This window comes from Mixophyes fleayi, chromosome 8 (assembly GCF_038048845.1).
Source record: "Mixophyes fleayi isolate aMixFle1 chromosome 8, aMixFle1.hap1, whole genome shotgun sequence".
Classification (NCBI taxonomy): domain Eukaryota; kingdom Metazoa; phylum Chordata; class Amphibia; order Anura; family Limnodynastidae; genus Mixophyes; species Mixophyes fleayi.
Window position 1 is genome coordinate 134,735,888 of NC_134409.1, and position 21,325 is coordinate 134,757,212.

Sequence of the window (21,325 nt, forward strand, 5' to 3'; positions counted from 1 at the left end):
ATCCCTACAGTCTTCAGGCACAAGATCTGCTGAAAGTGACCAACCTGAGACTTCGTCTCCTGAAGAGACAGGACTGCCCATGCCAGACGGTGGCCGGATCACAAGAGAAGCCCCAAAGATTCGCTCATTACGCCATTTACGATCTGATCGTACGAGGAAGCTGTTTCTGCAACGGACACGCGGAGGAGTGTGAGCAGGCTGGGAATACGCATGGACCAGACACCGCTGTGAGTGAACGGAATATAGTAATTAATGTTCTATCAGAACAGGCATATTGGAGGTGAAGGGTTTAAATGGGGAGCAGTGTTCACCCTTATAGTAACCTTAATTGGTTTTCTTGTCAAAATGAGAGGTTTAATGTATTAGTTAATGTACTCCCTCCACAATTTTAAAAGCAGTTAGGGGCATATTATATTGTAGCTGTTTTTCTAGAGAACAACATGGAATAATAATTACAATTAATTGCATCTGTTTGGCAAATACATGACCCTAAATTTCGCACATATCTTAAGGCATATTTAATTATATTGTATAGATATGACCGCAGCTAAAATGCGTCCCTCACCATTCTCATCTCGCAGCCTTGCACCAGGCCTATGGAATGTGCAGAGATACATAGAGATAACTCAGTGATACATCCAAGTCAAAATCGAACGCATCGCTAAGGGGCTTGGTGTTGACTTCTGTTTCCATGCCCGTACTGTACTGAATATACACAAGATCGCCCCTGATCCAACTCTCCTATACAAGGGGCCACAAGTGCAAGATATATACAAATTAACACTAACTACGGACGCAAGTTGTGCGCACGCACAGTGCAACGAATTGTACACGAGTCGCAATTTTACTTGGCGCAAATTTGCAAAATTGCTGCCGCTGTCCACAAAGGGAGTAAAGAAATTTCACATTGAATTCCCCCCTAAGAATATACTAAGCACAATAGGTAATATATGAATGTTAAACTCTAAGGCATCACTCTGCAATATAATATCTGGAATAAAAATGAGGTTCTAGTGCATATTTTTTATTAAATTGTGGATTCTCACCTACCTCAACAATGTAGTTTTACTGAGATTCCTACCTAGCAGTCTATTGCTGGGACAGGAAGCTTACCTCTGACGTGACATTTGCCTGTATAGAGCAGACAATGCTGGTAGGAACTTTACTGTAATCGGAGACACCTATAGATAGATGGGCAGCTTAGGGGGAGAAAGTAAAGTCAGTCCCAACCCTCAGAACACATCGCTGGGTTCCGTGTCGTGGTAGGTTATCATACCACCTTCTCCCGTCCATGCTCCATCATCTAAACTTTAAAGACGACTGAGTACACTTCACCAGCGTCTCTCCATATTGATCAATGATCCCTGTGTGACCTGCCATATGTTCTCTGTTCAGGTCCGAGCCCCAAATGACGGGATACTGTCCCATGTGGGGCTAAATTAAACTTCAATCTCGTTGCTTGGTGATTGGGCTGGATCATACACTGTGTGGTCAGTATTATATAAACTCTGGGAGGTTACAAAGAACCCCAGGGTAGCAACTAAGGACAAATTAACTCCCTTATGTCAATCCAGTTGAAATGTTGGTGCATAGCCTTCAACAAACTGTTCATGGACGAGTCCCAAGTAGTTGGCTTGGGAGGAATGGTCCAACTTGCCTAAATACTTGCGTGGGACATAGCAACAAGTACGAGAAAACTTTGTTTAAATTCATTGCTGCATAAGGATAGTTTGCATACATTTTCCGTTGATACTTTTTTGGTTTAGCAGATTCTGTTTATTATTGTGCTTTATGGAGCCCATACTTGGGTACTTGTGTAGCCAAACTGGCTCGCCATTCAGGGCTGAGACCAAATATTTGTTTCCTACCCAATTAGTATGATTGGACGATGACCGCACACACAACAGGTCAGACACTTTTACAATCCTGATCGACATCTGGTCGTTCCTGATCAACGTGGGCTCAGGACACCCAATGAATTTGCGGCGATCGTAACTAAAGTGGCCATTGGAATGACCACATTTATGGGCCCTACGTTTAGATCTTAGGTCATATGAAATCAGGTATACAGATAATTCTAAAGGGTTGGCAAACTTTCAATATAGAGTTAAAGACTGAACTATCAATGAACCTGAGACCGCAGAGATGTGATTAATAACCAGAACGAAGAAAGCCAAGCTGTAAAAAATAAAGAAAGGAAAATATTATCACGTGTTTCCAAAGTAAGAGGATTTTGAGATATTCCATAAAAGGAAATTACATTCACTCTAATGGTCACCAATGGACTGAGGCCTTATAATTCCATCTTAGAACAACCACTGTATTGTTCTTTTAAAAAAAAAAGGACCATTAATGAAAATATAAATACACCAATGTTATTACTAACATCATCTCTGATTGTACAGCACTCCAGAACATGTTGGCATTGTATAAAGGACAATAATAATAATTGATCATCAAACGGCAATTATATTCTATTGTAAATCAGCCCACGCTGCATAAAATATCCTTAGCCAACATAATAAGAAGAAGTGATAAAACTGTCATCCTGAGTACTGTAAACAAACTTCGTACTGTGTAGTTGGTGAATATAAAAACAGGACAGTGTCGGGGATAACCACTTCTAGGGATAAATCTTTATAACCAGGTAAAGTTCCAGAAAACCGGGGACAGTCCCCATATCCCAACTGTGTGTTTGTAAAAGTGGAGATGTTGCCTATAGCAACCAATCAGATTCTAGCTTTCATTTTGTAGAATGTACTAAATAAATGATAACTAGAATCTGATTGGTTGCTATAGGCAACATCTCCACTTTTTATAGCCCGCAGTTTAGTAAATATACCCTTTAGTAAGTTCCCTGAGCTTCCTGTTTTACAGAAGAGAAGGTCCAATGTCCTCTGTCAAGCTCGTGAAACATTTACACATTATAATATCTATAATTAGCTGTTTGATGTAAATAATATAAATGTCACTTTATAAACATATAATTATGCTGTATTGGTGCTGTATGACCGTAGTATAAGTAGAGATGAAACGTATTATTTAGCTGGCAGCAAATGCTATTGTCTTAGTGATCGCTCAGTGTTATCATTACCCACCTAGTGTCCCTCTGGGCGAGTATGAGGCCTGGGGGATGCTGGCACGACCTGACCTCTACAGTGAAGGGGTGGATGGGCTCAACTAACCCCCCTTACCCCACCCCTCGCATACCTCCCAACTGGCAGGACTCCAGCAGCCATCTGACCCAGCTGCACACTGTCCTGTACCCAGGCCCCAAGTTCAGTCCCCACCCCGCCCTGTGTAGCACAGTGTTATCCAGCTTTATAATATAGGTCCTGGCGTAGAGCGGCTTACCGGCCGAGCTGTCGTTTTATGGGCACTGAAAACCACTCAATCGTCCCTTATTGGTGTCCAACAAACTATAGGAATCTACTCCGACTAATCATATTCGTGCAAGTCTTCGAAAGTTTATATGCTACAAAAATTTTTACAGCCACTATAACAGGGACTGTACTGAACAATTCTGGACTGAGAAGAGACCTTCATAGGTCCGGGGTCAAATTGTAGTGTCCTGGCTTATGGAGACACCAGCAGTTTCCAAATCGGTCACCAAGAATTGTAACTGAGGAAGGTGTCAGAGATTGTTCAACTATGACACATTCTCTCCTGATTGGTCGCTGCCACCAACCAAACAGAAATCAGAAGCCAAGTGTTCAGGTCTCCTCTCCATTAACATTCAAATCGTCAAGAGATTTGACCAGGCTGGCACTGGTTTCAGCATTAAGAACGCACCTAGGGGTTTCAGAAGTAGTGACATAGCAATAAGAGTAGCACAGATAAGAACTGCTCCTGGGCTTAGGGGTTCTGTTGTGAGCCAGTACGCTACGTGAGCTCAAGTTCTTAGTTACATCTCTTTCTTTGCACATGCAAAAACACCAACACATGATATTTGCATCAAAGAAAATTGATTTGTTCCTCTCTGTGTCAAACCAGCAAGCAAGACAAGGGTTGTGTTCCTACAAGGCTCCGATGATGTCATAGGCAAACCAAGGGGGGGGGGGGGTGGGTTCCTAGTGCCTGGAAACCCCCCTCCAAGCCTGAGGCACTGTATAATTGAAGTGGCTGGACCCTGCCCCTGCTTCACACAGCTCTGCTCAAAAAGAGAGAGATGTGTGCACCTAACAGTAGTGCACGCAGCATTGCCCATGTACATTATGGGGATAGGGAGAGTTGGAGAGCAGCCAAGCATTCGGTAAAATTATAGCCACGCCCCCATGCATGCTGGTCACGTCCACTGGCGGAGTGGTGTGGAAATTCCCCCTCTGCAAATCCTGAGTTTGCCCCTGGATGTAAACTGGGACAGACCATGCCCTTGGCAAGTATACACCATTCAGCACTACCATTAGGCCACACGGTTGCCTTAAGCGACAGCATTTCAGGGACGTTTAAATTACTGAATGAGTTACATCATGTAGGCGAACCGTTGCCCCGCTGTGTATGGGGTAGTGCAGACTTGAGCTTTAATTTTGCGGAGCAATATTATTGTAATGATATTTAGGGGCATAGAAGGCGAATTTTCGGGGATGTTCCCGGTAATTGTAATGAGATAGCATGCCACCTTCCTCAGATCCCCTCCCAGCTATAGAGCTAGACAATTTGGGCTGAGGTCCCCCTGTCAGATCATCACACGTTCCCCTCCCAGAGGATACCAGCACCATGCTGAAACGCGTGGGACCTCTCCACTACCCCACTTTAAAAGTCCAACTATAATGGACAGGGGTCCGTAAGACCCCTGTCCATTATTCCAAAAAAGTAAAAGTGAAAAAACACACCATAAATAAATAGTAATTTCAAACAAACTTTACTTGAATAAAAGAGTTGATTCATCACTTTATTGAATTAAAAAGTGTATTCTTATCTTCTTTCTTGCTCTGATGTTGATAAGATGTCTATGATAGTCATTAGCAAAAATGTATCTTAAGCAGATGCCCTTACTTGTCCACTATGCGCATAGGCAAACCGAGGGCGGGTTCCCTAGTGCCTGGAAATCCTCCTCCAAGCCTGGGGCACTGTATAATTGAGGTGGCTGGACCCTGCCCCCACTTCACATGGCTCTGCATGAAACAGAAGAGCTGCATGCACCTAACAGAAGTCCACGCAGCATTGCCCATGTATATTATGGGGATAGAGTTGGAGAGCAGCCAAGCACTGTCTAAAATTATAGCCACGCCCCCATGCATGCTGGTCACGCCCACTGGTGGCATGGTGTGGAAACCCCCCTCTACAAATCCTGCGTTTGCCCCTGATGCGTGTACATAGGTGAACACCCTTGTTCCATTTTTGATAAATGTTATTTATGTATTAAATAGAGGATGCAGGGGCACTAGGACACGTTACATGTGTGACAATGGCACATCTTCACTGTGTGAATAAGAATGTGCTTTACCTTGTATATTAAGCCTCCGGTTGGGATAAAAGGCGTCAAAATTAAAGTAGAGATCTCAGCCACCTTTTAAGTATATGTAAAAGTGAGGTGGTTTTGTGAGGGGGAAGGGGGTAGGCTGGTGTGGCTACCCTCTACACCCCTAGTTACTTTAATTTTACCCTTTCAGGCTCGTTTAAACATCCCAATCAGCAAAACAAAATCTTCGTTTTGCTTGTAGGCACAGAGCGAACGCCTTCACGCACTTAGCCCACATTCAGCAAGGAATGCCCTGATCTGCTTGAAGCCTCCCGTGACAAAATTTTGCAGTTTATAAATATTTTACGTTCATTTGGTTAAAATTGAGGGCGAGGGGGACTGCATTTTGATTTCTCGCCACAGGCACTAAAATTTTAAGTTACGGCTCTGATTCTACCCACTTATCACTGTCATATGGACAAATATCTGACTCGTACAAAAATAAGCGTTTTAATGTATTAAGGTTTAGTTTGCCGGTGAATACGCTTGAGGGGTCTGTGGTGGGTGCTGGGTGGTGTCTGTACCAGGGCTCGGGTCACCTGAGGTGAATCTTGTTTGCGCACACAGCGATTTCTTAGTGGATTTAATTCACATTCCTTCTATAAACCTCCTCCGTTTTCAAAAGTTATCTCTTATCCAAACATCTTGTGCCTTTTTCCCTCCGATAATCCCCAACAGAGTTTCAAAACTATCCGATCTGGGCTGTGCCAGTGACCTCCAGGCAATGGGGCAACTTTAACCGTTGGGTCGGCAATTCAAAGAGCAGCTGGATGAAGAGAAGAAAAATAGAAAAACCCACAGAGTCTGTGCCAGAGAGAACAACATCCCAGACAGTGACATGAAGCTGGCTGAGCCCAGAGGGGGGGGGGGGGGGGGAAGAGGGGGGGCGCCAGCGAACGCTGCGCCGCTGCTCCACTAACTTTCTGTCTTCTGGCTTCAGACGAACATAATACAAAGGGACAATGAGCGGTCGGAACTGATTAAGTCAGTTGCATGACCCAGATCTTGTCTTATTATTTATGTTATGGAGAATAACGCTCAGAACGGCTCCCCGGCCTCAGTGCGATAGAAGCCGGAGGCGGGTTCAGGAAACATCGGATACAGGCACAGTGCTGGCGAGGACTTATATCATTCAGGGTTTGGGAACCACCCAGCGTTTTACTAGTATATGAAGATGGTTGAGTGGGTTATTTAGTAACTGTTGTAGTCACAACTATAGATTAGTTTAAAGAATGTTTATATAACTTTATTATTTTCTTATATTGCTGCATTTAACTGCTGCCTCCATTCCCCTCCTCACATGCAGCCCTGTCCTCACTAACACATCACTCATCTCCTGATATACTCTGTGCTGCTGGGGACCCTGCTCCTTACACTATATAACTCCCAGTCTGTGGCTTCCTGCTGCCTCCATTCCCCTCCTCACATCATGTCACTGCCCCTGTCACATGCAGCCCTGTCCTCACTAACACATCACTCATCTCCTGATATACTCTGTGCTGCTGGGGAGCCTGCTCCTTCCACTATATAACTCTGTCTGTGGCTTCCTGCTGCCTCCATTCCCCTCCTCACATCATGTCACTGCCCCTGTCACATGCAGCCCTGTCCTCACTAACACATCACTCATCTCCTGATATACTCTGTGCTGCTGGAGGACCCTGCTCCTTCCACTATATAACTCTCAGTCTGTGGCTTCCTGCTGCCTCCATTCCCCTCCTCACATCATGTCACTGCCCGTGTCACGTGCAGCCCTGTCCTCACTTACACATCACTCGTCTCCTGATATACTCTGTGCTGCTGGGGGACCCTGCTCCTTCCGCTATATAACTCTGTCTGTGGCTTCCTGCTGCCTCCATTCCCCTCCTCACATCATGTCACTGCCCCTGTCACATGCAGCCCTGTCCTCACTAACACATCACTCATCTCCTGATATACTCTGTGCTGCTGGGGAGCCTGCTCCTTCCACTATATAACTCTGTCTGTGGCTTCCTGCTGCCTCCATTCCCCTCCTCACATCATGTCACTGCCCCTGTCACATGCAGCCCTGTCCTCACTAACACATCACTCATCTCCTGATATACTCTGTGCTGCTGGGGGACCCTGCTCCTTCCGCTATATAACTCTCCATAGCTTCCTCAATCTACTCAGTATAATGCATTAAATCTATAACAAATCTTCTGAAACTTGTTGAGTTAACAAAAAAAATAATATAAATATATATATATATATATATATATATATATATATATATATATATAATCACCTATAACCAGAATGTATTTTCTCCCTTTCAATAAGAGTTTGGCACTTTAGCTATTGTGAAACTACAAGTCCCAGAATGCCCTGCCAGCCAGAGGCCTTGCCAGTCTTGGATGCAAGTCTCAATAGCTGTCGGCTGGCTGTAGTTTACAATGACTGGAGACTGGATGCAATTCTTAATAGCTATAGACTTCTTAATGACTCCACACGGCACAGGTGTAAACTGTATGCAATTCTCAATGGGTATAGACTGGCTGCAGATCATTATGGCTGCAGACTGCCTCATGTTAGTAAGGTGATACATTGTTACATTGTTACCACCTGTATGATTGTTCCCTCTTTGTATAGGTCCATGGTAATTGTGTGTGTCAGCATAACACAGCAGGAGATCACTGTGAAAAGTGCGCCCCAATGTATAACGACCACCCGTGGAGGCCGGGAGATGGTAAAACCGGAGAACCTAATGAGTGCAAACGTAAGTGTGCAATAACAGAACAGTAGACGTTCGACGCCCCGGTGCCTGTTCCGCCAGCGGACGGAGCAACTAAACATTACGCTTAAATAACAATAGAAAAAGAGCAATTTATAACATTCAGCCTCATATTTTAGTGCCTGATATTCAGTATGTAATTTGTATGCAAATTTGAGCAGTGAGTTTCCTTTGTACATTTTGACTTCTAGTTGTTAAATATAATATGAGAATGTTACAGAATATCCCGTCCAACGAGGACAGTTTATTTTTTGGCTACAAATTTTGTTAAAATGGACTGATCGTTATCATCAGCTATTTGTAGGATAGCGCAGCGGTGGATAGTCAGCGTTACAAATCATACACAACTATCCTATGTCCCCCACATCGACTCTATATTTATATCATGTTGCATAGAACATTTCCAGAATACGCACATATCTCACACAAGACACAGCAAAAACTCTAAATCATGCACTCATCATCTCCCTCATCGACTTTTGCAATTCCCTCCTTACTGGTCTCCCCAAAATCAGACTCCTCTCACCCCTACAATCTATTTTGCACCCAGCGGCTAGATTGATTTTCCTTGCAAATCGTTCTTCCTCTGCTGAGCCACTCTCTCAGTCTCTACATTGGTTGCCTGTATTTCAACGAATCCAATATAAAATGCTTCTACTAACATACAAGGACATCTGCACTGACATACATCTCCACACTTGTCTCAAAATATCTCCCAACTCGACACCTCCGTTCTGCACAAGATCTACGTCTCTCTCCCACTCTCATCACTTCCTCCCATTCCCGGTTACAGGACTTTTGTCGGGCTGCACCCACTTTATGGAATTCCCTCCCTCGCACAGTAAGAATTTCTTCTGGTTTTCAAACCTTCAAGCGTTCTCTGACAACCCACCTCTTCAGACAAGCTTATAATATTCCTCAACCACCATCTTAATCTCCCTAGGTTACCTATTACTACCCTCTACACAGCTAACACAAGACAGTGACCCCCTGACCAACATTGTTGTGTGACTGATCATAGAGCCCACTAAGCACTTTCTACCTTTGCATTCTAGCTGGACCAATATGCAATATGATGTAGCACTTACCCTCATGTATCAAACTCCCATTGTCCCATCGATTGTAAGCTTGCAAGCAGGGTTCTCTTACCTCTCTGTCTGTATGTATTACCCAGTATTGTTTTATTAATGTTTGTTCCCAATTGTAAAGCGCTATGAAATTTGCTGGTGCTATATAAATGATGATGATGATACAAAATACAACTAGTCTCCTGTTTTCCCTTTAGAAAAAGTGCCTTATTAAATTTAAGTAACTGAAGTATAAAAAAACCCCAACAACTTAGTTTTTCAAACTAGTCCAGGTAAATTTATTTGGAAATGTAAGTTATAATGGCAGGTTATCCATATGACAAACCCAGCGGGTAATTTAGCAGGTCAGGGGGTCAAAGGTGCAAATGTACTTTTACATTAGACCCGAAACCCCAGCAGTAGTTTTAAAGGAGATGTAAATATGTGTTTCCTTCATTGTGAATGTCGGTGTGTCCGTTGCCTAATACATAACCACTGCAGACCTGCGTATTAAACCATGACTAACTGGTTCAGTCTCGTTAGCAGACCCAGGACGGCCCTCTCCAAGGCCAGATTTGCTTTCACTCTGATAGGACCAGATTGAATTTTTCTGCACTGCGGAAATAAGCCGCCTCTGTCTGTCACCCCATCTAGGCTGCCGCTGCCACAATCACGCTCTCAGCTGTCGCTTCGACCACGACGTCTGGCTGTCCTCCGGGAAGACCAGTGGTGGGGTGTGTGAGCGCTGCCGGCACAATACGGAGGGGTACCGCTGCCAGAGGTGCAAAGCCGGTTACTATCGGGACCATACAGAAGCCATGAGTTCCCCTACGGCCTGTAAAGGTAGGTGCGGCAGCTAACTAACCTTTCTCAGAGGGGAACCAGCCTGCCCGTCATTTACCTGTCACTGCTCTCTGCAGAATATAAAGTAACCACCTGCAACAGGCATGTAGGAATTAGATTATATAATGGAGGTAAGGATGTGCCAGGTATGTGGCTTTTAATTCACCTAGATTACCCAAAACAGCATCATTTATCGTTGCACTTGGATTACAGCCGTATACCACATAGAATCCAAGAGCAATGGATCTGTTTCTTACACTAATGTAATTTTTAAAATGTTGTCACAATTATGTGAAAAGCACAATCTGTAATTACGTTGCTTTATCTGGCTAGACACGTCTTTACATTAATTTATTAGTCTCACAAAGTGCTCCGTGGATACAATAATATCCAGTGCAGAATGCACAGAAGGAATGATGTATATCCCAGGTCAATACAAATAAACAACTGCCCTGATGATATAAATGTATGGATGTAAAACACTGAGGGTAAGAGGCAAGAGAAAGAGAGTTGTTGGCAGCATGGTGGCTAAGTGGTTAGCGCTTCTGCCTCACAGCGCTGGGGTCTTGAGTTCAATTCCCAACCATGGCCTTATCTGTGAGGAGTTTGTATGTTCTCCCCGTGTTTGCGTGGGTTTCCTCTGGGTGCTCCGGTTTCCTCCCACACTCCAAAAACATACTAGTACGTTAATTGGCTGCTATCAAAATTGACCCTAGTCTGTGTGTGTGTATATTAGGGAACTTAGACTGTAAGCTCCAGTGAGTTCTCTGTACAGCGCTGCGGAATAAGTGGCGCTATATAAATAAATGGTGATGATGATGAAGTGTTTCGTTAAAGGTGCAGGTGGGCTTCTACAAGCCAGTAAATTAATGTTATCTGGAGGTGGAAGTCCCCATTAGACTGAAATTTAAAATATTAGATTAAGATAAAGAATTGGGATAACCATGAACTCCTTTGGCTTTTTAAATGGATGATGTATGACGATTGCTGCGACACTTGTCCACAGTCAGGAATGGGTTGAACAGAAGCCTCTTGATGCATAAATAGAGGATCAGTAAAATTAATGTGAACTAATTCTTTATAGAATGACATGTGATATCAAATATTTTCCAGTAACAATAAGCTGAATTAACAATAAACTGCTACATTGGAAATCCGGATAATCTCAGTGATGACTGATATCAGTATCTGCAATATTGCAAAAAAATATGCTTCTTTAGGAGGATTGTGGGATTTCTGATTGTTTAAAGTCACCAGTGACGTTTGTCTGCATGGATCTGATTGGCCAGCGGTTATCTAAAAGTTCCCATCAGAAATCTCACAATCCCTTCCTTATAAATCACCATTTCTGCAGCAACTGATCGAGATCATTAGTTCCTCAGTTGATCAGAATCCTGGTGTAGACCAACAGATTATACAGTGAGCTTGGATCCTAAGTACGCACCACTAGTGTTTTCTCGTGACCCCCGTGATACCTCCTTCCAGTCGGAGGGCCATGTAGAACTCCTTCCTAATTTCTGAATCAAGATACTGCGATCATTGGATAGAAGCTATGGTGCCCTTTTGGAATGGGGGCCTGATCTCCTTTGCTATTATCAAGAAAACCAAACAGTTATTTATATTTCCTCTGTGTGTCATTTTAATATTATGTGTTATCATGTATTGTTGCAATGTTATTGGAAAAGGTTTAAAATAAACAATTACAAAAAATAATTAAAGAACAGGACAACACTCTAGAAGAACAGGTAACCATATTTCCTACAGCAACAGATGCAAAGGGTGGAGTTTTATAAATATTTAACGGATGAATCTATTAATTAATAAGTAGGTGGAGCCAGTGGTGATGTGGGTGGGACTAGATTAGCTTTGAGACTCACTTATGTTGCTAAGTGCTACAGACAAATGTTATATTGTCTTGTCAAAGTTGGGCTGGACTATCATAGATACTGTTGGGGAATGACAGGCGAATCATTACTTTAGAACTATACACCACAAACATAAAAAAACATGTTAACTGCTCCCAGGGGACTTATATACCAGACTACCTGCCGTTCCAAGTGTGTAATATTAGTCTGCATCGGTTGATCTAGATATATGCCCTCTGTATGGCGCTGCGGACTTCATGTGGCGCTCCATAAATACAGGAGAGTGATAATAATAATATGATATATGCTTATTTCACCTTACAGCGTAGCCAACAATTTACTTTGAACTAGTTCCCGATGAACTGACGGACTGAATATTGGTTCATCCAGCAGATGGTTGTCTCAGATGCTTGTAGGGTTTTTTAAGCTCCACTTTAGGTATTTAAAATAAGTTTCAGCTGCGCAATCCATTACGGTCTGTTTAGAGGTCATCTCGGTCACTTGTTGCAGTTATACTAACGCGATAAAGCTATAACTGAGAAGCCTTCATCTCATAAGTATTAGTCATTTCAAACTTTTACAGTTCCCTTACAGTTAAATTGTCAGAAGCCATTATTATTATTATTATTATTATTAATATAGCACCAACATAGTCCATAGCGCTCTACCACTGGGCCATCTTTTTTTTTCTTCTTTTAATTGCTACAATCCCAGCGGAAAGCAACCTGGAGAATGGAAGGTCTCTGCAAATAAATAAAAAAAAAAAACCCAGAGAATGAAAATATTTATTTAGATCCCATCATCATTCCACATGTGAATGGAAGCATTATTCTGTATTAAGATGCGAGCTGTTCTATAGAGAGAGCGCTCCGTGACGCATTGGTGAGCAATTTACCAGGCCCTTGTGCCAGGAATCGAGTTCACAAAAATGCAATGATGCGGCCACTTTGTGTGCCATCTAGACACAAAGGAGATGGAGAATGAAAAGCCGAACGCCCGCCCGCCACACACCTGCCCCTCAGCTGCATCACAATGCCGGATTCCTGGGTTTTGATATGGTGTGATATGATTCATCTGGAACTGGGATTTTCGCTCTGAGCCTGGCATTACTCCTCACGGGGCCGTCGTGCCAGCCCTTTGTTCCCCTAAGCCTCTGTCTCCTTGTGTGATACATCTGGGGCATTAACAGTGCTCATTCAATTATATCTTGGCTTTTTTTTTTGCCCAGTAATCCAGCGTGCCTGTGTACGCGGAGCACAGCTGTGAGTGGGTGAGGACGAACCTTCTTTAGAAAATGTGTTTAACCTGCCGCATGCCAGGGAAGAGTTAGCACGGTGCCAACGTCACGCACACGCTCCAGATTATAATCGCTCAGCCAAGCGAGTGCCTGCCGTAGGTTATGTAAATACGCTGCCGTCAGATAAAGTTAAGTAGATGTGTCGATCAAAAAATATCCTTTGATTCAGTTGTGGCGCTCACAACTGTAGAACTACAAGTCCCAGCATGGCTTGTAGTTGCTCACCAGTCTGATTTATGGAATTCTACTGTGGCTGTATTGTGGTATTGCAAAGTTCTGATGTGTATCATCATATACCAGTGATGGGCCAGAGACGGCCCTCCGAGCCATCCACTGTGGCCCCCGGCTCCTTCCTGCTGTATTATCTGATTTGTTTGTTATAGCTTATAATACTTGTCTAAAATGATTACATGTTATTACAGATAGATGTCTCCTTCTTTGATTCAAAATATTGTTTTAAATTCTTACTGAGATTGAGGGTTATGTGTGGCCCTTTTAGAAGATTAAAGGGCCACACCAAGCAGACCCTGAAGTGTATCAGTTTGCCCATCACTGCAAGACTTTGACATAACCCTATTTAGAGTTATGTATTATACACGACAATGGCTTAGTGGTTAGCATTTCTGCCTCACAGCACTGGGGTCATGAGTTAAATTCCCGACCATGGCCTTATCTGTGAGGAGTTTGTATGTTCTCCCGTGTTTGCGTGGGTTTCCTCTGGGTGCTCTGGTTTCCTCCCACACTCCAAAAACATACTGGTAGGTTAGTTGGCTGCTAACAAATTGACGTGTGTCTCTCTATGTCTCTCTGTCTTTGTCTCTCTATGTCTGTCTGTCTCTCTCTCTCTGTCTGTGTGTGTTAAGGAATTTAGACTGTAAGCTCCATTGGGGCAGGGACTGATGTGAGTGAGTTCTCTGTACAGCGCTGCGGAATTAGTGGCGCTATATAAATAAATGGTGATGATGATGATACACCCAAAACAGTGAATTCCTAGTTAGCAGTAGGTTTATTTCTACCATCCTTCTTAATATGTACCATGATAATTACCAGGACTAAGTCACTGAGACAAGACTACTTCCTGACATTGCTATATGTACCGTTGTTTAATGCCTTTATTCCATTCCGTTCATGCGATAGGTTACATTGTTACTCCCTGTGTTACTAACCGTATTATGTACGATATTCTCTGCACAGAATGCTCCTGCCATGCGATTGGCTCCGTGAATGAAACATTGAACCACAGCTGGAAATGCCACCCCAGGACGGGGTTCTGTTACTGCAAGCCGGGTGTGGCCGGCCCGTTCTGTGACCGCTGCCTGATGGGGTACTGGGGGTTTGGGGACAGTGGCTGCCGGTCGTGTGACTGTGCCAGAGATTGTGACCCGGACACAGGAGAGTGTGGAAACAGGTAACACAGGCCTAGCTAATGAATACCTGTAAAAAACTATTTACACCAGTAATAACCTAAAATTAAGAAGCCATCAGTAGATTTGTGACCATCTGAAGTGACGTAGGCCGAGTGCTTTTTCATTGGATATGGAACTCTGAGGTGACCTAAATGTCATTATAATAATCTATTTCTTATGTATGAGAGTTGTTACATTGTTACTAATCTCAAACACAGATTATGTAGCTACCCACCAATCACAACTCAGTATGTAAATGAATCGCTTTATCATGAATGCTTTATCCCCCCTTAGTAGCCATGACAACAAGCACTATCTGAATATTCCTATTGGTGGAAGGATCCCTGACATCATAGATACACCAGCCAATGAGAGTGAAGATGAATGGAAGTGGACCAGTGAACAGGGTTTTTCAGCTCTGAGACATCCAGGTAACTATGGTGACCGGTGATGATGTGCGCCAACTGTGTCCCTTTACTACAAGTTCCAGCATGCTTTGACAGACAGAGCTGTCTATCACTGTGCCTGCAAGTCTATTTATATGTAAATCTAAGTTACATGACAATAAATCAGAATTTGTGCATAACTGCATTTGTATAGCACAGTGCACAATGAAACGCGTGGAGCCTGTTGACCATATTTATAACGGCATTGTTTCACTTATTATTTACATGTACGCGGCACCTCTGCCCACCAGAGAAGTGTGTGTGTAAAGAGCGGATGTTGGGGAGCATTACCGATTTCTGCCACATGAAATATGCGTACGGTAAGTGGGGAAAGTGATGTTACTGGGAATACCGAATCATAGCGATGGTAAAATGGTTTTCCATTGACTAAATTCTGAATATTTCTAACTGAATTTTTTAATGCCATATTTGCTTTCGCAACACTCAATGTGAGTGAGAAGGAGAGAGAGAAATACAATGAAAGAAGGAGAGAGAAAGAGAAGAAGAGAGAAGGAGAGAGAAAGAGAAGAAGAGAGAAGGAGAGAGAACGAGATAGAGAGGGAGAGAGAAATACAGAGGAGGTAGAGGGAGAGAGAGAGGAAGAGAGAGAGGGAGAGAACGAGAGAGAGAGGAGAGAGAAAGAGAAGGAGAGAGGAGAGAGAAAGAGGAGAGAACGAGAGAGAAAGAGGAGAGGAGAGAAAAAGGAGAGAGAACGAGAGAAAGAGAACGAGAGAGAGGGAGAGAACGAGAGAGAGGAGAGAAAAAGGAGAGAGAACGAGAGAAAGAGAAGGAGAGAGAACGAGAGAGAGGGAGAGAGAAATACAGAGAAAGAGAAGGAGAGAGAGGGAGAGAACAAGAGAGAGAGGTAGAGGGAGAGAGAGAGGAGAGAGAAAGAGAGAAAGAGAAGGAGAGAGAGGGGGAGAGAGGAGAGAGAGAAATACAGAGAAAGAAGGAAAGAGGGAGAGAATGAGAGGGAGAATTAGAGAAAATAAATATATTCTTTTATAAAGGTGATTATAACATAATGTTGCTTGTATTTCAGGTTTAATCTTTAAATTCATGGGAATAGCAACATTGTTACATTGTCACTGGTCACATTGGTCTCTGTGAATGCCGTAACCTGTAGCTGATTGTATCTCATGTGTCCTCTAGTAATAAAAGCCAGGATCTTGTCTGCCCATGATAAGGGGACGCACGCAGAGGTGGTGGTGAAAGTAAGGAAGGTCCTAAAATCAGGAAAAGTGAAAATCGGACGAAACAATAGGAGCATCTATCCGGAATCGTGGACCAACCGTGGCTGCACCTGTCCTATCCTAAACCCTGGTATGTTCCATATGGCATATTCACATGATGGACCGTATATGATATATCTTATATCAGTCTTAGGGAACCGGTGGTTTCACCGTATATTGTGTTCGAGGCTGTAGGTACAAACTTCCTGGAGTGCCGACAGGTTACTTAAATCTGATCTACTTTTTTTTATGACCATTGAGGAGAGTCCTTGTGGAACTTACCTGGGCTGGCATCACACCACTGACTATATATAATAAAGCTGTGCTTCATCTATGCATTAAAACCCACAAACAAACTATACAGGATGATGCCAACATCTACTAATATGCTGATCTTAGTTTATTACTATTTTGTGTAAAGTCCCAAATTCCTGTTTTGGGCAACCGGTTCTTTAGACCTCCACCTTCGGTGCCCCCCAATGTTACTTGTATACACCTTGGTGACTGCAGAGTGTGACCGAAAGAAGGGGAGGAAACCGTCTGCACTATACAAGCAGCCAGGATAGAGGAGCGCACATGATTCAGGGGCAAACGCAGGATTTGTAGAGGGGGGGTTTCCACACCACGCCGCCAGTGGGCGTGACCAGTATGCATGGGGGCGTGGCTATAATTTTAGACAGTGCTTGGCTGCTCTCCAACTCTTGCTATCCCCATAATATACATGGGCAATGCTGCGTGGACTACTGTTAGGTGCACACAGCTCTCCCTTTTCTAGCAGAGCTGCGTGAAGCAGGGGCAGGGTCCAGCCACCTCAATTATACAGTCCCCCAGGCTTGAATGGGGGTTTCCAGGCACTAGGAAACTCCCCTCAGTTTGCCTATGCGATTGAGCTGAGCAATACCAGCATTAAATAATAGTAGGCAACCCTGTTAATGGGTTGCAAAGCTGATTTGCGACATAAATTGGATCCTGACTTATATAGTGGAAGTAGCAAAAAAAAAAAAAATTATATATATATATATACACCCAATAATTCTAAGCTATAGAGCGCTTAGAAAATGCAAATGTAAAATGTGAGAGAATAATTAAATTAATACCTAAATACAGCAGGCGGCTCCCCAGTCGTTTAGCACCTGTCTGCAGGTGTGATACCTAATAGAAAAATAAGAGACAGGGGGCGCCACACATAGTGCAATTATAAGTGATACACAGTGATATTCCTCCAAACATATATATAGTTCCCGTACCAGATATTCAGAGTATAAGAGCCAATAGATATATGATGAAATCCCTCTGATGGCACCACGAGTAGAAACTGGTAATCAGGGTAATCCTGGATAGCGGATATCCCCTCCTGATATTTAGGTAAGATGAATATCTGCAAACTCAAATATAAGCCACAATAGTGTAAAACCGTCAGTGAACCACACCTAGGTACTTAAAAAAACCATCCTTACCTGGCCTGTTATGCACTACCAGAGTGGTACTAAATGACTGTAAGACAACTTCCATTCAGTGGCATCGGTCCTAACAACGTGAGCGGAACCATTTTTTTTGCAGAAACCAGGGAAGACTGGAATTTTACTTCATAAATGGCATTAGACAAACTTACAGTCGCTTCACAGTAGCTATCAGCTCATTGTATCTCTATTATAATACAACATAGTGCGATTTCAGTGCAGAACAGGCCTCCCAAATATTTCCACTGCGAAGGATGTTGCAGCAAGACTCTGGTTCGTGGGTGCGGGGTCGTGCCACGCAGCATGCCACAGTCTCATCCGGTACGCAAAGGGTCAGGACTTGGGAACCTTGCAAAGAATGCCAGTTTTATATACTTCCCCGGGAATTGCTGACAGACACAGTGCCCTTTCTGTTCCCTCCTGTCTGGGCTGGTTGGGGCACAAGATCAGTTGCTTCGGTCTCTTGTCCAAAAGTCTTGTTCTACAAGTGGAGCTGAAAGAATCAGACTGTTATGTAAGATCATCCGGCAGTCCTATCCCCGTCCAAGTGCTGGTCATTATATTCCTATTTCTGATTATGTCGCCTTAAGTTCAAGATCTCATTCTGTCGCCTTTTAATTTTGCCTTACTAAACCCACGTATGTGGGAGAGAAACAGCTAATGATTTGTGTAATGTGTATCTAATGTGATGTTACCTATAGCCGGGCTCTTTTTCATTGGCTTTTACAGCTCCTGGGAGAATTTGCTCACTCGTAGCAGCGTACCAAAGCACTTGTCTGGTTAACGTCCTTTGGAAAAACATTTTCTCAAGCTACAAGTGCATCTAGGAATAGGGCGGCGCACTGTACCCTAATGTAACTTCACACCAAACTTCAACCTAACACTTTAGAATCACCTCTTTTAGGAAACATTCAGTTTTTTCTTAAATACCGCACAGTTTACCCTCACTAATGATGAGTCCAGAGACATCAGGACTGTTGTCTGCTATTACCTGTTACACGTTTGAGTTTTTAGCTGGAGAAAAGGATTTTGAGCAAAGTATGTCTCAGAATGCACTTCTCTGGGCAAAATGCATTGCAGTCCTTTCTGGAGTGGAAATTGTTTGCCCACATTTACAGCAAGGAAAGCCCCTAACACTGCACCCCCAAATTATAATTTAATCATCTCACAGAAGCAAACCTTGATTTTGCAGTGATCAGTACTAGGGGGACCTAATCTCGCCTGGTATCAGACAGAGCAGAATTCTTCTCCTCCGCAAACACTGCCATCTTGCGCTGCAGACCAATGCCCTCTGCCAGGAATCCAGGCATGCAACGTCATCCAAGAATATTTTGTCTCGTCTGTTTGGCGCATCATGAACGAGGCCTTATATGGAAGGTGACGCAAACACACTGCTCTGGAAACAGTGCCGATACCAGCACTCTGCAAGTGTCTGTTGTGTTACCGCAGACCGTTCTTGCAGAATTTTCAGGGGTTTTCCTCTGACCCATGTTTTACGATACCACGTGACTGGCAGGCGCCAGTATCAATCATTCCCGTTCTGTGCTTGCATTGAGAGCCATTTGGAATGTGGAATGAGCAGCTTTGCTCATACCGCCAATCCGATGGAGACCTTGAGGTTGAGCACCATTGAAAGGCTTATTCACATGCGGTGTTATATGTCTGGGACGCCAGAAAACAGCAGTGGGGCGACAAACCAATTGAAACAATAAAATGTTGCTATAACCCACACACGAACCAGTCAGAAACTGTTATTTTCCCCAGTACATTTTAGAAAATGAGCGCAATCCTATTTATAAATGTTACCGTAAGCTTTTGCTGTGCAGTAGAACAGGTGGTTCTTGTCCAAATTAATTCCTCTTCTCTTTCAGGTATAGACTATCTGATAGCGGGACCGGAGGACACGAGGAGCAACAAGTTGCTGGTCAACATGAACAGTCTGGTCAAGCCCTGGAAAGCAGTTTGGGCAAAGCAGGCCGCCGATTTTATCCGGTCAGGCTGTAAATAGAGCTTTGACGCTAGAAGTGATCAGACTACTACCCTGCCACTGCCTTATAAACAGATTATTTCTTATATACACACCTCTGGTAGTAGCATAGGCCTTATGCCAACCAGAAGGAACTCTCATGCCAAGCCAATCAGCACGCACCATTTGTCTCTACGGCTTCTCAATGTATTCCTGGCTTCTATACTGTATCGGAGACTGCATGGAGGCAAATTGCCTGTTTGTTCCTGTAGCAAGCAATGGCCGCTGCTTTCAGAACTTGGCCTGGATGGAAATCTATTCATATATATATTTTGTCAGTCAGAGCCAGACCTATACATACAAGTTAGAACGAGCAGTGACGTTTTACAGCATGGAAAGAAGACACCGGACGTGACAATCATTGAGGTTATATTACATTATATAGAGACTTTACAAATTAACACATTTCAATTATGCTACATTTGGCTTCTCGCTACATAATCATAACTGCAAAACAACAGACGTGCAACCAAAGTATTGTCCACCACTTAGTGGGGAGATTTCAAGTACAGTAAAATGCCAATTTTTTTTTTAATGGGTAACATCATAACTTTAAAGATAACTTGTTACCTACACACAGAGGAGGCAGCCATTTTTTTGTGGACTGAACCAGTACTCAGAAATATGCAGCCTATCCAATCACTAGGAACCAGTGACATCACTGAGAGTGCAGCCTATCCAGTCACTAGGAACCAGTGACATCACTGAGTGCAGCCTATCCAGTCACTAGGAACCAGTGACCTCACTGAGAGTGTAGCCTATCCATTCACTAGGAGCCAGTGACATCACTGAGAGTGCAGCCTTTCCCTTTTCTAGGAGCCAGTGACATCACTAAGAATGCAGCCTATCCCTTCACTAGGAGCCAGTGACATCACTGAGAATGCAGCCTATCCCTTCACTAGGAACCAGTGACATCACTGAGAGTGCAGCCTATCCCGTCACTAGGACCCAGTGACATCACTGGGCCCTGATAGGCTGCATTCTGATGAGCAATGCTGCCAATGGCTACCTCCACTGTGTGTTGTTGACCGGTGCACTTTAATGGACTGATTATTTCCAATTTTAGGACTGGGAAAAGATTTAACCATGTGTCTGCTGCAGGGTCTTACGACAGCCACTCTGTGTTACAGACAGGGGGACTTCTGTTTAATCTGCACCTGTTTTTGTTTTTTTTCTAGAATAGACTGTTTAGGAAACCCTTCTGCATCTAAGCTGCTGATCCTGGATTTTTCTTTCTGTAAATATTACACTTCTCAACAGCTTCCGTTTTCTTAGCCCGTTCAATGATGACATCTCCAGGGCATTCTAGAAACCCCTTTTTTTGTACCTAAATCTAAATTAAAATTATTTAAACATGTCTGTGATTCTGTTCTAGTTACTAACAACAGAAAATTTACTTTAGTTATATTAGATCATTTTGAGAATCTCAATCAGAAGATGGTGGTACATACGGAGTCTCATTAAGGGTTGGAC

General features: G+C 43.4%; 1 protein-coding gene across 2 annotated transcripts in view; it reads left to right on the forward strand.

Annotated features, from left to right (window-relative positions):
* The window catches only part of LOC142099808 (netrin-4-like), a 31,232-nt gene extending 10,023 nt beyond the window's left edge, over positions 1-21,209 (forward strand). The window contains exons 3-10 of one of the 2 annotated variants that reach the window (XM_075183690.1): positions 1-227; positions 8,069-8,195; positions 9,932-10,120; positions 14,477-14,690; positions 14,983-15,119; positions 15,386-15,454; positions 16,287-16,457; positions 19,698-21,209. The exon at positions 1-227 is cut by the window's left edge and continues 40 nt beyond it. In XM_075183690.1, coding sequence (XP_075039791.1) covers positions 1-227; positions 8,069-8,195; positions 9,932-10,120; positions 14,477-14,690; positions 14,983-15,119; positions 15,386-15,454; positions 16,287-16,457; positions 19,698-19,834 — 1,271 coding nt within the window. In that variant the 3' untranslated portion in view covers positions 19,835-21,209. The remainder of the gene's footprint in view (positions 228-8,068; positions 8,196-9,931; positions 10,121-14,476; positions 14,691-14,982; positions 15,120-15,385; positions 15,455-16,286; positions 16,458-19,697) is intronic. The other variant, XM_075183691.1, reaches the window with a different exon arrangement.
* The last annotated feature ends 116 nt before the right edge of the window (positions 21,210-21,325 follow it).